Source organism: Patagioenas fasciata, chromosome 16, assembly GCF_037038585.1.
Source record: "Patagioenas fasciata isolate bPatFas1 chromosome 16, bPatFas1.hap1, whole genome shotgun sequence".
NCBI lineage: Eukaryota > Metazoa > Chordata > Aves > Columbiformes > Columbidae > Patagioenas > Patagioenas fasciata.
Genome location: NC_092535.1, coordinates 11,167,438 through 11,182,898, shown reverse-complemented (window position 1 = coordinate 11,182,898; position 15,461 = coordinate 11,167,438). Strand labels below are relative to the sequence as shown.

The 15,461-nt window shown below is 45.1% G+C and overlaps 1 protein-coding gene across 4 annotated transcripts in view; it reads left to right on the top strand.

Moving 5' to 3' along the window:
• Positions 1-15,461, top strand: part of NFATC2 (nuclear factor of activated T cells 2) — a 93,000-nt gene that overhangs the window by 29,709 nt on the left and 47,830 nt on the right. For all 4 annotated transcript variants that reach the window (XM_071815515.1, XM_071815516.1, XM_065850138.2 and 1 more), the window contains exons 4-5: positions 3,886-4,088; positions 6,158-6,330. In XM_071815515.1, the coding sequence (XP_071671616.1) occupies positions 3,886-4,088; positions 6,158-6,330 (376 nt within the window). The remainder of the gene's footprint in view (positions 1-3,885; positions 4,089-6,157; positions 6,331-15,461) is intronic.

The following is a 15,461-nucleotide window of genomic DNA, read 5'->3' as shown; positions in this document are numbered from 1 at the left end:
GTGTCGGGACTGAAAAACGGAGGCTTTTGAGCAGCTTGGTTATTGCTGGGGGAGGAGAAAATGAATTTCTAAGTGATTACTTTTAAAAATGTTATAAGTCTTCACTTCTCTGTAGGGTTCTTTAAGGGTCGCTTTTACTCCTCCTTTGTACCGCCAAGGAAAAGATCAGAGTTATGGTTAAATACTAAAGCAGCTGCCTAGCATAGTGGAAGTGAGTGTTTATTGAGAGCAACAGTCTCTCCTAGTTCAATTTTGAAGAGAAACATATATGTGAAACAGCGTTAATGTGTTCTTTCATTCTAGCTCACAATGAGTGTTTCTATATAAAAACACAGCACAAAATATTAACTCATTTCTGTCCCTGCAAAGAAGGGTCAGCATCACTGCTCCCCCGGTACAAATAAACAGAGAGGTTGTATGGCATGACGAAAGCTGTTTAGTAAATTGGTGTCAGAGCTGGGTGTAAAACTCTGATTTCCAAGTTCCTGGAGCATTTCTGTGGGCTGTCCATCTTGATTTCCTGCTCATAAGGCATCCTGGTAGGTTCTTAGCTAGTGAAAGTTAGATGGAAATGCTTACAGTAAATGATGACCTATATTATCCTTTAAAAAGTAATCAATTAATTCAATATAAGGACACACACTTTTTGAACAGGGATAGTTGACTCTCTAGCATATATTTTTCTCTTTGTATTTTATAATGCTACATTGATTTTACAGTGATGTCATCCCAAAGCTTTGCCATAATGCCATAAATTACCAAATAATTATGTTGCTTTCTTCCACTGATCAAACAATTGGTTTAAAATCTGGTCCTATGGAGGACCAGAAGGCCTTTTACTATGTGTTTTATAGCTCTTTGTCCAGCAGATGATACAAACTTTGCCATATGAATGGGCAATCAAATCCTCTCTTCTTTGAGTATGTATAAATTTATACAGAGACACACTCACAGACATACATGTTATTAAAAGGCCATGAATAGTTTTGCCTTGGGAACTCATTCTGAACATGAGCAAACACCACTTATAATTACTTTTAAAGGTGGCCTGTATTAAAAACTGTGTACGTAGCCAGTTCTGTTACGGCTGCTACTGACTGTGCTCACTGGGGGCAAATTATCTTTTGTAATTTATTATCTGTTTTCCGCCATTCCAGTCTCCCACCTATAACTCTGGGATTTTGTTCTGCCCAGACGTTGGGCAGAGTGAAAGCTGCTTTGCTGTCACTGTAATAACTGTTCCAGTCTGAAGGATCCTCTTGTCCTCTTAGCTGGATCCACAAAGAATTACTCTGTCAGGCATGACAATAAACACTCTCAGTACTTAAAAACTACTCTTCTTCCTCTTCCCTTGGTCACACAATGGCTTTGCATCGAAGGCCAGGAAATCTTGGATTTTGAAAGTACCATACTTAGGATGAGTTTTAGTACAGCTCCCAGAGGACCTGGGCTTAATGGGTCTCTGTGGATAAACAGGGAGTGATTCCTACATTCATGCCTCTTCCCAGTAGGTCTATCATTTTGACCTCTGTCGCCTTTAATCTTCTATGCACTCTATACATTTCTAAATCTCCCCATGGCTGCCATCATATTTATCACATTCTTGGCAATGCTGCTTCTCCAATACCAACCCCAGCTCCGCTCCTCCTCCACATCGCTCCCAGAGCCAACTGGCGTGTTTGCACGAAGCCTCGTACCCTATTTTCCCTCTTAACAATCTCCCAAAGTGCTTGTGCGAGTGAGCTATCGTAGGTGTCTGAGCTGCAGCTGGGCTGGATTCTGTAATTCTTTCTTGCACAACCCCTGCTTAAGGCCTGGTGACTTCAATGAAGCTATTCATGTAAGTGGAGGCTGCAAATTCGGGCCCTTGGGTTGTAAGTTCTCTGGGGCATAGACCCTGTCTTTGTATGCCTTGCAAATATGTGCTAGATGAGTAATGATAGCTCAAAAGAGTGAGTGTCGCTTTACATTTGCCATACTGGAGGAAGGTTGCCAGGATTGCATTGATGCTGCATGTGGTCCCTTCCAGGGGGCAATTAATCCTTCTGTGCAAAGATACCTCCTGCTGACTGGTGAAGAGAAAAGAATTTACAAAAAAGGTCTGGTCATGAATACCATTAGCTTAATCTTCCTTTTCTCTGATCTTCCAGTGCTATTTGCTTTGTATGGCTTCATCAAGGTTTTGTGTGTGGACAAAATAATTGAAAACAAATTTAGCTTGTCTCAGACCATAAAGTTCCCTTTCAGCTAGATCACTGGCTATGCAGTAGATAAATGTCTGTTTTTCATTTTTTCGGTTATGTGAGAAATTTAGTATGGTTTGATTTGTAATTTTGAATATTAATAATGAAGGAGAAATGTCCTCATCTCCTGGCCTATGGAGGCATTCTGGCTTTCTTCCCTCTCTTCCAGCAAATACTGTTTATAAGAGTCTGTTTATGTCCTTGAACCCTAGAGGCCCCGGTCTCTAAGGTCAATTAAGACCTCCTTGTGCCGGGTACTGTACAGTCAGAGACCAAAAATGCCATCTCTACCTATACAGGTATTATTTTAATGCAAAGCAAGAGGAATGGCTGAAGGTGAACCAACAGCTGGGGGAAGGATGAGTTTCAAAGGGCAGGTCCACAGCAGTGATTTCAGGGGAGCAAGAACGTATTTCCTTCAAAAGATTATTAAACAATTCTGCAGACAGGCAGACTTTTAGAGTGGAGATGTAGATATTAAAAGGGAACATTGTCCCTGGAGGAAGAGGCTGATGGGCAGAAAATGCAATGTAGGGAGTGTTTAAGAAGCTGAGGCTGATGTTTTGGGCTGGATTTGGGAATAGATGTTGATAACTGAGTAGAAAATGAGAGGTGAGAGGGCAAAGAGAAGAGCAGAGCTTTGAAGATGAGGGCAGGCAGCTTATGGCTGGTGTGATGGACACAGGGGGAGCTGGAGAGATGTGAATCTTGGGGTGACTTGAGCAAAGTGAGGAGCTGGAAGGACAGTTCTTCCAGCTGGGTTTGAAATGGATGTGAGCTGGGTGAGACTGCACGTGCCAGTGCCAAAGAAGGGCATGTGGCAGGGATCATTAATTTCTGAAATATTTATATGTAGTTTAACATTTCAGTTCTCAAAATCACAGACACATTTGCTAGGTACTTCTTGTGGTGGTGGGGGGGAACCTTATTTAACTGGAGCTGAAGTAGGAATCACAAGCTGAGCTGAGGAAAAGTCATTTCACTGAATATTAGACTGGACAGAACCTAGCATTTGCAAACTGGATGTCACACAGGGCCTGATTCAAAGCCCCTCCATCAATGGGCATTTTCCATTAGCCTTGGTACGGTCTGGAGAAGGTGCATAAGGGAGCACCACGTATATCTGCAGGAATGCAAATGGGAGAGTTCCTTCTGTCCTTGCTGTGCCTCCCGCTGATGGGCTGCAGGTGTGGGCAGTCAGCTCTGCTTTGCAGCTTCATCCACCTCACAGAGAAATCTTCTGAACCTCATTTAGGAATCAGTCACTGCAAGTTAAACAAGTGTACTCAAAAATGTGTCTTTTGAGGGGATTTATCAATTGGTTTTGGAGACAATCAACACATTTCTGGCAATGGAGAGCCTGTCTGGATTTTTTCCTTCTTGATGTATTTAGTATTATGTTAGTATTATAAACGTTAATTACACGTTTTCCACTAGCTCTCTTCCCTATGAATCATGGACTCCAGCAAATACTCTTAAGAGTATCAAGTGTCTCTGAGAGTAAGAAAGAGTCTGTACTACATAGATCTTTATGTCTAATGTATCTCCATATCCATATAAAAGTCTGTAGATCTATTTAGTTTCCTGACGTGAAGGCATTGCAGGCCTCGTGTGTGATAATAGAATTTTCATGTCTTGCCAGCTTCATGGTTACATGGAGAACAAGCCCTTGGGTCTTCAGATCTTCATTGGGACAGCAGATGAACGGATACTTAAACCTCACGCTTTCTATCAAGTCCATCGCATTACGGGAAAAACTGTCACCACCACCAGCTATGAAAAGATCATTGGCAACACCAAAGTTTTAGAGATCCCCCTGGAACCCAAAAACAACATGAAAGCAACGTAAGCATATTTCTTTTTATTAGCTAAGTTGAGGAGGATTAAACAGGCATGTGAAGTTCTTTCTCTTTGGAAAGGAGTCACTTAAATGAATAATGGTGCTTGCTCTGGAGGGTCTCCCCTTTCCAAAGCACTGGGATGATATAGGAGTGTAAGACCCTTTTTACAAAAGCATGAGCAGCAGTTACAGGTACCTGGGCTAAAGCTGCTTAAAGAGTTACCATTCATCAGCTGACCATGCAGGTGTTTTTGCTTTTTACCCCAACTGCCACAGTGACTATAGCGTTATAATCTGTCATCTTCAAAGTCAGAACGGTTTTGTACAACACTAAGGAAAACGAGACTCGAATCTGAAGTCCTTATGCTGCAGAGACAAAACGAGCAGCAAGGAGCCGTAGACAGTGGAGGAAAGGTGCATGATTCATTTTACAACATTTAATGGAATAGAAAACATCTCTTCTGAACTTGGCCAAGTGCTCTGGCCATGAAATCACACTCTCTTGTAATAGGTTAACAGAAAAGCAAGTACAGGCACATCTTTTCTATATTACTCCTTCCAGTTTTATGGAGGCAGAGGGATGAAGCGGGCACCAGTCTGAAACTTCAGACTTGAATTTTTGCCAGGCAGCATGAGAGTGATTGTTCTGCAGAGGGAAGAGCTGTATCTCCATCCTTCAGAGGATACTGACAACATTGGCAGAGCAGCTCTGTTTTTAAGCCCCCCTACTTCATCGCAAAATCCACATACTTGCGTTATGTGTATATTTTTTTTCCAGAAAGTATACGTCATTCCTCTCTTTCCTTCAAGCCTCTCCTTCCCTCTGCACCCAAGGAAATAAATAAATGTCCGCATTTCAGACTTATGCAGCCAAGTGCTGAATGGAACATGATTGTCTGCTCCTAATGAGTAACCTTGGAGTAATAAACCCCTGCACACATGCAATGGCAAGGAACAGTGTGGGTGTAGGAAACAGCCTGGGGTTCATGCCTCCCAAAATGTGAATGTAATTCGTATGATAAGAAGAAGAACGGCGTGTCTTTAAAACTGATACCAAAATGCGTTGACAGTGCCTGTTTAATAACAGTTCTCCCTCTGAGGACTATGGCTGTGCTGAAGATCTCAGATTCTGTGAATATTAATGGGCACATTCTCTTGATGTAGACAGGCACATTTGCTAGGCTGCACTGGGTTCTTAAGAAGTGAACCTGCACTTACACATACCAATATTAAGCTGCAATGCTGTTTTAACCAATCCTAGTTCTTTCTTTACCACTTAGCTCCAACCTGCTCTCTACATCCTCCACTGCCGGGCCATTTCCTCTGCTGGGAACAACATCCCAGTGCTTTGGGGGATGACACAGGGACCTGGGCCAGGGCTGGAGGGTCCAGTTCTAGCAGTAGCACCTGCCTTGTCTGAAAGGAAGGGAGAGCAATGTTTCCTGCCTTGGAGTTGAAATCAATGCTTGCATTATGAACTGTGTCTGGATGGTGCACGCAATTAGCTGGTTCGATTGCTGTGACTCCCCATGGAGCTGAACTAATTTGCCCACGTGCAGGCAATAGCTGCTGCTCAGTCTGTGGGCACGGAGCTGTTTGGAGAGCTGGCGGTGGAGGATTTCATGCTGTCCAGCTCACGGAGAGCTCCAGCACAGGCTCAGCTTATTGCCTGCCCCGTGTGCACTTGTGCTGAGTCCCTTTCTGTGGTGGGGTGGGCTCTGCCATGTGCACTCTTCTGCTTAGTGCAGGAGACAAATTAAGACGTGGGGTTATAATGCTTGGGGAGCGGCTTTTGCTGTCTCCAGAGCAAAGGCCACCCCAGCCCTTGGCTGGGACATGCTGAGCACGGACTCTTTGTGGAGGAGTCCAGCAGCATCCCTTGCTCGCTGTGTGTCTGGGATTTTTCCCCTGTAACTGCTGAAATGCCAGTGTCCAGATCCTAAGCAGAACAAGTATTTGAAGCTGCTTTTAACCCAGAGACTGAAGAAAACCAGCTTAATCCTCTTAACCGTCACCTATTTCCAAGCTGTTTGAGAGCAGAAATGTTAAGCTAAACAGCATGTGTGTTTGGCAGCATTGACTGTGCGGGGATTTTGAAGCTGAGGAACGCGGACATCGAGCTGCGCAAGGGAGAGACAGACATCGGCAGGAAGAACACCCGCGTGCGGCTCGTCTTCCGCGTGCACATCCCCGAGTCCAGCGGCAGGATCATTTCTCTGCAAGCAGCATCGAACCCCATCGAATGCTGTAAGTACCTCCTGAGATTTGCTACTTCTCCATCTCTTGCAACAATTGTCTTGCTCCTCGGTGCTCAGATAGGCAAAGGAAAGGTTCTGTGCACTGCCTGGCTCGGTGCCACCGTTTGTGTGACCTGTGGCTCTCTACCTATATGCACTCCCTTTCCTGAAACAAGCCTTGGCAGCAGGTGGCTCTTCACGGTGCTTAGAGCTCATGAGGGCAGCAAGGGACTTTGGGGCTTTTGCAGATTTTATTTATTAGTGTGTTGCTGCTCAGTCGTTTTGATTAGCAGCTCTTTTCTGAGAGCAGGGAGCCAATGTACGTGTGTGTATAGGGGCATATATGCATTCTCCCTGTTTGTGCATGAGCTGCCTGCCTTCCTGGAAGTGGTTTTATTTTGAGTGGAGGCACAACCAGAACTTGTTATCCACAAGCTGGCGGGTGGTTGGAGGTTTTGAATTCAAGCCTGGGCCAGGTCCTAGCCCTTTGGCCAGTCCTGCCTGCTGAAGGAGTGACTGCAGTGCTCTGATCTCAGCTGCAGCAGCAGCACAACTGAAATGGAGATACAGGTTTGATTTTTGAGGCTCGGGTGCATGCTGGTTGTTGTTTTTTCTAGCTGTCAGCGCTAAGGAGTGTGCAGCTCAAAAGGCTGCGGCTGAAGCAGGGAAAGCCCGCGATGTTCTGGTATTCCCCAGAGGGACAGAAGAAAACTTGCAGTTTTGTTTTCTGGGAGGCAAATCCTACAAGCGTGTACGCTGAGAAACCTGCACCTCCCACGCGTTTTAACGTACTGGATCCTGAGAAAGAGAGGCCTCTGCTGAGGTGCCCCCCGTGTCGCAGTCATTTCTGGAAGGGCTCCACCCACTTTGCTGGTTCATGTGCATCCTGTGATGCTTTTTGTTGGTAAATGGTGCCTTTTCAGCGGTTTGGGGATTTCACAAATACATAATGAACAGTTTTCCTCTCCCTTTGCTGAATGACTCACCCCTTTAGCAGAACCTGTCCTGCCATAAGTCATGTGAAGGAAGTCATTGAAGAGTTTCTCATGTGTGAGCTTTATTTATTGAGATGCAGGCTTTACTTAAATAACAACAGCTTAGAATAAGAGAGGCTCCAATTTTGGATGGGAAGTCAAGAGAAATTGTGACCAGTGAATTATTGATGGCAACTTTGAATAAAACAGTAGAAATGAATAAAAAGACAAGGTTAAGGAGAGGATGATGGGTACGTGTGGTCTCTTGGCAATGATTATGAGAAAATACCAACTGTCAGAGCACTTTTCCAGCTGAGTGAAGCCACCAGGCGAGGTGATGGAGAAGGGACGACAGTGGGAGTAGCCACCACCTTTCTCCATAGGAAACAGTTACGGATCCTTACGATCCTCTATGGGACCAGGTGGCTGAAACAATAGCGGCCTCCACCCCAAACATGTCCCTGCCGAAACAAAGGCCCATTTGCTAAAGGAAACGTTCAGCAAACTGCAGCTCCTATGGATAGGAAGGGAATCGCGGCAAAGGACCACCTGGCTTCTCCCTCAATTTCTTTTCCAAGTGGAAACAGCCCATCCCTGCCCAAAACTGGGAGTTACCCAGTGGAGAAAACTGCAGGTGTAACTCATATATACGCTGTATGGAAAAACAGCACCAGCCCAGAGCAGAGGCTGGCTGGTCCCTGGGTCACACAGGGAGCCCTGCAGATCACATCCCACTTACGCAAGTTCTCCTAGAGGAAACGCAAGTATGAGTTAGTCAGGCATTTCTAAGACCCTTCCACAATTGCACATTGTGTTTGTGCCCATCACCAAAGAGCGTTCTAGCAGAGATCTGGTTGCTGTTTACAGAATAAGGTCGCGTTTTTCCAAATTGTATGTGCACACCTAATTTGCCTGCGCAATGACTGCTACTTGCAATGGCTTGTTTAAGATGTCTAGGCATTTATCCTGAGATGTGTTTGCTTTGATGAGTTTAAGGGGCATAAAAAAAGTTAAGAGTGGAGATATGAGTAAAAATGGCTTATTTTAATGTTGTTTGTTTTTTTTTTTTTTTTTTTTTTTAATTAAAATATTGAAATGCTGGATGCATAGCAGACAGCAAAGCTCCTACAAGAAAACTCTATTTGTTCCCCAAGAAAAAAAGAAAGTTTTATTTTTGGAATATGGAATATACTGGCAATTTGGAGAGATATGTTAAGGACTGTGCTTTTCTGAACTCATGGATATAAAGTGATCTGGAGTAATAAGCCTCTTCTATTTAGAATACATGTTGCATTTTTAGCAATGTTTTTGCATTTCAGTCACACTTCCTGATCTCAGCTCAGTTCTGGGAAGACAGTTAAAATCACTAGTTGGTTCAGCAGGCTAACTCACACTAGAGGTGATAATCTCAGTCTCTCTCAGACAATCTGCACACGTTGCAGAGCTCAGTCCCAAGCAAGCTCAGGTGCACAGTGAAGGGACGCGCTGTGGCTCTGTGACATCATCTCCATGTGTCCCACCTCCCACCTTTGTGTGCTGCTGAAATTCTATTTATTTCTCTTTTCTTTTTGCCTTTTTTTTTTCGATATGGCCACCTGGGAACCCTTGTCCCCTGGGACTGTCCTCTGAGATCTCTCCTGTCTGGTAGCTGTTAATAATATCCCACTGGGAAAGCCTTAGTAAGTAGCAGCTTTAAGATAACTGGCCATTTCCCCACCAGTGGGGTTCCCTGGAGAGCGCTGTTGCTACCAACAGAATAGCTGAGTGCTCTCCTCAGCAGAAGCCGATCCTGGCTAAAAACTCCCACCGGTGTCAGCAGATCATTAGCTGCAATGAAGCAAGAACTGTGAAGTATCTGCTTTTCACGGGGCGATTTGGTTCCACCTCATCTGTGTCACATTCAGCGCTTGACAGGTTTTAGGAGGGGATTTCACAGGTTCAAAGCATCATCCGGAGCAAGTTCCTCCCCGGGCAGCTGTGTGGGAGGACCAAGGAGGTGATATGTTGTTAAATGATCAGTTATGCCTCAAAATGGACCTCATATCCAGACAAGCCTGCACATCCAGCAGCTTGCAGCTTTTTTCTCCTGACGCGTGTTGATTAGTTCCGAAGCCGCTGAGGAGGCAAAGGCATTTGAAAGCCCTCTGATAATTGTAGCAACAGACCATCACTTACTTAGGGATAAAAAGCCCCCGGTCTTGTAGGTGTGGTGCTGGAAAGGTGAGAAAAATTCCTTCTCCTGGGTGTTGCTCCATGCTGAGGCCATGAAATGGCAGCAAACCCCACCGGGGCTATGTGAGATGTCCCCGGGATCCACAGGTGACAGGTCCATGCAGCAGCTGTGCACACCTTGGTGCCGTCAGTCCTGCTGCAGTTGTGTGTCCCCAGGTGTCCATCCCTGCTTGTGCAGGTCAGTGCTTTAGGCATAGACATAAGCCAGCTTGTGTAGGCAAGGTCTTGTTAGAGCAGGCAGGGCTATCACAGAGCTGCTCTCGCAGGAGGTGGTGAAATCACAGATGTGAAGAGTTACTGAGTTAACTTGTCCTTTCAAATACAGCCCTAATAACAACGAGCCTCTTGGCAAATCACCCGTGGAGGGCTTTGGTATTTGCACGACCTGATCATTATTTTCAAACCTTTAACACAATTTTTGTAACGTTAGTTCTGTTCCTTTGCTTTGATTTACCTCTCACTATGAGTTGGAGCTCATTTCTTGGTGAGTGTTTGATCTCTGGAGTTGTGTTTCGGCTCCTCAGCCGAAGCATCGTGGAGCAGAGAAGGAGCAGAGTTGGAGGGAGCTCAGAGCAGCCACATAAGCACCCATGGGGCAGCTTGTTTTACTCCGTGTTGTCAGCAACCAAAAACTGCTTTATGCAAGTGTCTGTGAGAGGTGAGTGTGAGGCTTAGGAGTAGCCATCCGCACTGGGTCGCAGTTTTTATTCTAATGGATCCTGGTTAAACCTTCCCAAAGTGTCTCGCAGTTCTTGTTTTGTGTAATCCCTTGAGATGCAAATGATTGCACTTGTCACAAAAGAAAGAGTCCAAAATCTTGTTCTTGTAATAGATATTCCGAGGTGGTAAAAAAAGAAACAAAACCAAAAAAAACCCAAACAAAACTTATTACTAAAGCACTGTGTGTCCATCTGAGGAATTTCAATAGTTACTATTATTGACTATATTTTGTTCCACTGAATCGGCTCAAATATCTTATTTCCCTTTAATCAATTTCCCTGGAAGTTTCCTTTATTTTTCTCTCCTTCTAGTAGATTTTTCCATAATATTAGACAATCTGAGCCTATGATATGTGACACATGAATAACTACAGAGGAAAGAGCTGGTCATGTAAAAGAATGTTGTCTTGGCAGAGCAGCGAGTGCTTTTCCTCGGCCGGGAGCTGTGCTGGTTGGAACACAACGACAGGCAAGAAGGAGCCCTAGTTTATTGAAATAAAAAAGCAGAAACGAATGGTCTCTGCACTTCGGAGATACCCATTTGCAAGTTTAACCATAACTATGATTATTATGAGAGTAGCAGTTGAATTAAAGGTATTTTTCTCCCCTTTCATGCCAACTTCGAGACAGTCACATAGTTTGCTATGAAAACAGCTGACACAAAACTTGCTGCTTTTTCTGAAGTAAAATGTTTCTTTCTTCTAAAGCACAGCATTTAAAAAGTGAATTCTGACGACATTTTTCACTTCTAATGTGCAGCAAAAAGATTTCAGGCTGGAAAGTCTGAGTCAGAAGGAAAATGCCCGCCCCCTTTTCAGGCTGTGAGAATAAACTCCCGCTTACTTTTTGTGTTTGCAATACTGCCGTTGGTAAAAGCAAGCACCCCAGCACATTGCACAGAGTGTGGATCTCTGAGCATAATTGAAGCTCAGCAGGTCTTCTCCACAAGGGATTAAAGGGAAATGCTGTGCATACCCGCAGAGATGATCGACAGAGAAGTGAACCGAGGCCATGGTTTTCCTGTCATTAATCACATGCGGGTTTAGTGAGCTGGCTGCAGTTCATAGAAAGTATCATACTTATCTGACACTGCTGCCATCAGTGCTTGTCACTCCTCCTTTGCAAGGACATCATAAAATAAATTATGTGCAGAGGAGGAGGTGGAGAAAAGCCCTCTATTTTTGATGCTTTTTTCTTGGATGGCTCTGTGCAAACTGCTGATTAAGTCTTGCTGGCAAATTGGAAACTTGTCATTCATACGGAGTTCTTTTTTTTCATAGCGCTTAGATAACATTTTCAAGGTTTCCCATAGTTCGTGAGATTGGAAATTTGCTTTATTTACCTGATTCTCACTTAAGCCTTCCACTGCTTCATACTCCCACCAGGACAGAATTCATCCTGTCCTTCCAGTTAGAAGATTGGTGCTCTCTAGGGTGCCTCACTGATGTCTACCTGCCTGCTAGACTTCTCCTGCCCTGGTCCCATACTGCAGCTCCCCAGCTTTTGCTTCTCCTTCCACCAGAAAGCTCAGGGTGCTTCAGTGTGTGATGAATGGGATCAAAGTCTCTCAGGACATTAATGCGGTGGATAAGCATTGGGCACAGGAGCTCTGCTCCTATCGGTCCTGCCACAGGCAGGCAGTGCGTGGTGAATAAACACAGTGTGACAGGAGGAATGAAATATTTACTTTGGCTCGTTGAGGTTTGCACTGAGGTGGAAGAATTAATCCCACAACAAATTACACCTCTGCTATTGCTTCTAGGGTTTGGGATTTATTTTTTTTTTAGCATCAGACAACCAGCTCTCCTGCTCTTCTCAAATCCAACAGAAATCAGTGGCTGGAGCCAAGAGCCTTTGGGTGTTTAGAAAGGCAGGGGCAGTGAGTCATGGCTTGAAGGCTCCCAGCAAGCTGGGGTGAGCTGGGGCTGCCCTGGGCAGGGGAAGGACCAGGGAGGTCCAATGAGGGACCTGACACTTGACCCATCTCTATTAAGTAGCCACATTTTTTTATTGACTTGGCTTATGATGGCAGTTAGATGTAATTAGCGATGACACTAGTGTTGTCCTCTCCGTGCTGCAGGTGTGCCTCAATCCTGCTCCTTTTGATCACCCAGGAGATCTCTCCTGAACTGATAACAAGGGCAACAGGTAAACCTAAGCTTGGGATCCTGTGTTGCAGGTGGTAGAAAGGTGGCATAGAGCAGATTTCACTCCAGCAGCTGTTCTTTGGCCTCCGTTTATGCAGAGGTTTGCATGGAGGCCTCCAGCCACGCAGCAGAAGGCGGCACTGAAATCGTACGCTGGTACATGGAGGCTGTAGAACACCTTCACTCTGGAAGCGATGGTCAGACCCATGCTGCTCTGTTCCTTGTGAGAGGCAGATCATATTAGTGTTTTTGCTTTACCTAATTACCCAATACAGCCCTCACTCTTATTGCACATGCAGGGAGAGAGATTGCAGAGATGGCTCCTCTCTGGAGGCTGTTAAGAGGCATTTACCTTCAGTTAAGACTCATAAAAAGAGCCAGCTTTTGGGCAAGACAAGGCAGTGCTTGGGAGCCCTCCAAGCCTGTGGAAGGAAACACGATGCTCAGGCAGGGCTAGAGCTCCTTGTCCCAGGAGATTTGTGCAGGAGGAGTGCTGATGGGGAGAGCTGGGTGGCACGGAGGGAAAGGGACTTTCAGGTGGAGCTGGGATCATCTAAGGAGCACAGTAGGGAATACAGCTGAGATTGTCACTTTGAACCTTCTAGCAGCTATGAGCAACAGTCTCTTGGGGGAGATTTGGAGGCACAACAGACTTATCCAGGCAGTTACTAATCTCAAAATATCCCTTTTTTTTTTTGCTCCTAGAAACCAAATAACCTCTTTCCTAAAAAAGAAACAATTACAAATGCTGCAGGCAGGTGGGAAAGCAAGAAACATCTTCACCGTGCCACGGCATACTTCCTTACAGCCAGGGCCAGGCTTGTGCATCCCCTGCAAAGCAGGCCCAGAGTTTTAGGCTGTCTTAACGTTTCTTCCATGCGCTGGTGCAGGGGATAAAGGGGATAAAGGCTCAGCCCCCACTGGAGGTGATGCAGCGCTCTGAGACAGCAGCTCCCTTTCTCTCTTGTGTCACCGTGTGCATTGTATTTCTTGGCACCATGCGTCCATGACATCTTGATTTGCAGACAGTCAAATAAAATAGAAAAATAATGTCCCCTGTTAATAGGTTGACACACTGCTTCAGGCCAAGTGTGAGTATTTCTATAGCATTTGCTTTGCTGCCTTATGTCAGTAACTGTTCCTATTGAAAGTAAACACCCCATCCGGTTAAATCAACAGCGTTTTGTTTATTCAAAGCTCATAAACTCCAGTAGCTGTAGGTCACTTTATGAAGTGCCAACCCCTGGGGGAAGAGAAGGAAGAGTGTGAAATTATTGCATGCAGTCCACCCATCATGAGCCTTAGAGGAAGGGGATTTATTGGCAATTAATATTTCTTGCAGAGGGGGGGAAAAAAAGTAATCCTATTGAGGCAGCTCCACGCTGAACCTTGAGCCTCCTTACTGGTGCAAATGTGGAATGGGGTGAAACCTTCTTATAGGCCTCAGTAAAAAAAAAAAAAAAGAGATCTTGGAAAATGAAAAGTGGAGTTTTTCTTAAATACCTACAGGCATGACCAAGCCTGGGTCAGGGCAAAAGCGATTTTGGAGATGCCCATCACCTGCTCTTGCTGTGCATGAACTTGGCTGCCGTTGGCAGCTCAGAGTGGCACCAGGGTATGTGTGGGACACCCTGCCCGTCATTTCCAGGCTGCTGCTGGGGCCACCCCGCTCGGCTGAGGGTGCCAGAAGGGTTTTGGCATTTCCTAAGAGCTGGGATGCTCGTTGTCCGCGGAGCGGCTGCCCTCCCGGCTCCCTGGTAGGTCGCAGCGTACACAAACACTGCGCTCTATGGAAGTTGGACAGAGGTTTGGTCTTCGGCAGCGATTTCCAACTTGCCGAGATCCAAATGTAATTAAGATGAGTCAGACGGTTATTTCCAGGCTAAAATTTGTTCTTCCTCGTCCCAAAAAAGCCTTGAGAACCACTGATCTGTGGGATGTCAGGTACAAAGCTCTCTATTAACACACTGAAGTCTGAAGGAGACGTAGGTCAATCTGGATTTTGAGGATGTGGGGTGCTTTGGAATTGAAATTTGCAGATTGAATAGGAATAAAGAGTGTCCAGGGCAAAGCTTAAATATATTTTCTCTTGACTATTGTAGACATGTTTTCGATGATTGCTATTTACTCTTAAGCTTTTGAGGTTACAAATCTGTCTTTGTGATAAATCCAATTATAAACTCATCAAAAATTTGACTATTTAGGGAAAGAAATTAATCATACAGCCACGTGAAAGAAGTTAGCAGCTTTTGTGAAACTGATCTGAATATATATTCTTAATTGGCAGTATCTTAGCCCAGCTGTTGTTATATATTTGAAGGGAACAATGAGTCATAAGGTTGTTTTAAATACACTCTAAAAAAATGCCTCTCAAATGGCACAAGAAACTTATAAATATTGAACTATCTATATTTTTAACAAGAGCAAAAACTCTGTGTCATGGCTGGCAGAACGGCTTCAGCTGAGCTTGCTCTTGCTGGAAAAGTCGCTCTACTCTTCGACAGACACTTGTCTGGAAGGTTTAACGCTTGTGTTTTCCCACCAAATACTCCAGCGTTTTCTCCGTGCGGTGAGAGAATCTGTGCAGCTCTTACCACGGTCAAGAGTTGGTGGCTTTTCAGCTTTCTGATGGTTGCACGGCAGTAACAGGGTGCCAGGACCAGGTCACAGAAAGCACAGCCTGAACATGTAGGATAATATTTCCTTTTTTTTGGCTCAGTAGCCATCGGTGTTCAGTGAAGGGAAGACACGAGTGCTCAGGGACCCTTGGGAGCAGGCTTTTTGTCAGAGAAAGTTAAAATCCAGCCAAGGCAGCTGTGAAATAGATGAGCGGCATCCTCTAGAGGCCTTTCCAGTTGGGGTGGATGAATCTGGAGGAGTTTGAGTGTGGGTCATGAACTCGCAGTTCACCAGACCCAAACTGCTGCCCACCTGGTCTGGTCACAGGGAAGCTCTTGATATTTTCCAGCTGTCTGCATTGTGGGGAACAATTCTCGCATCTTCACTTTCTTCAGCTCCCGCCACTTGTTAGCAAACAGTTGGAATGGGCTTTCAGGGATGGTGACCAGG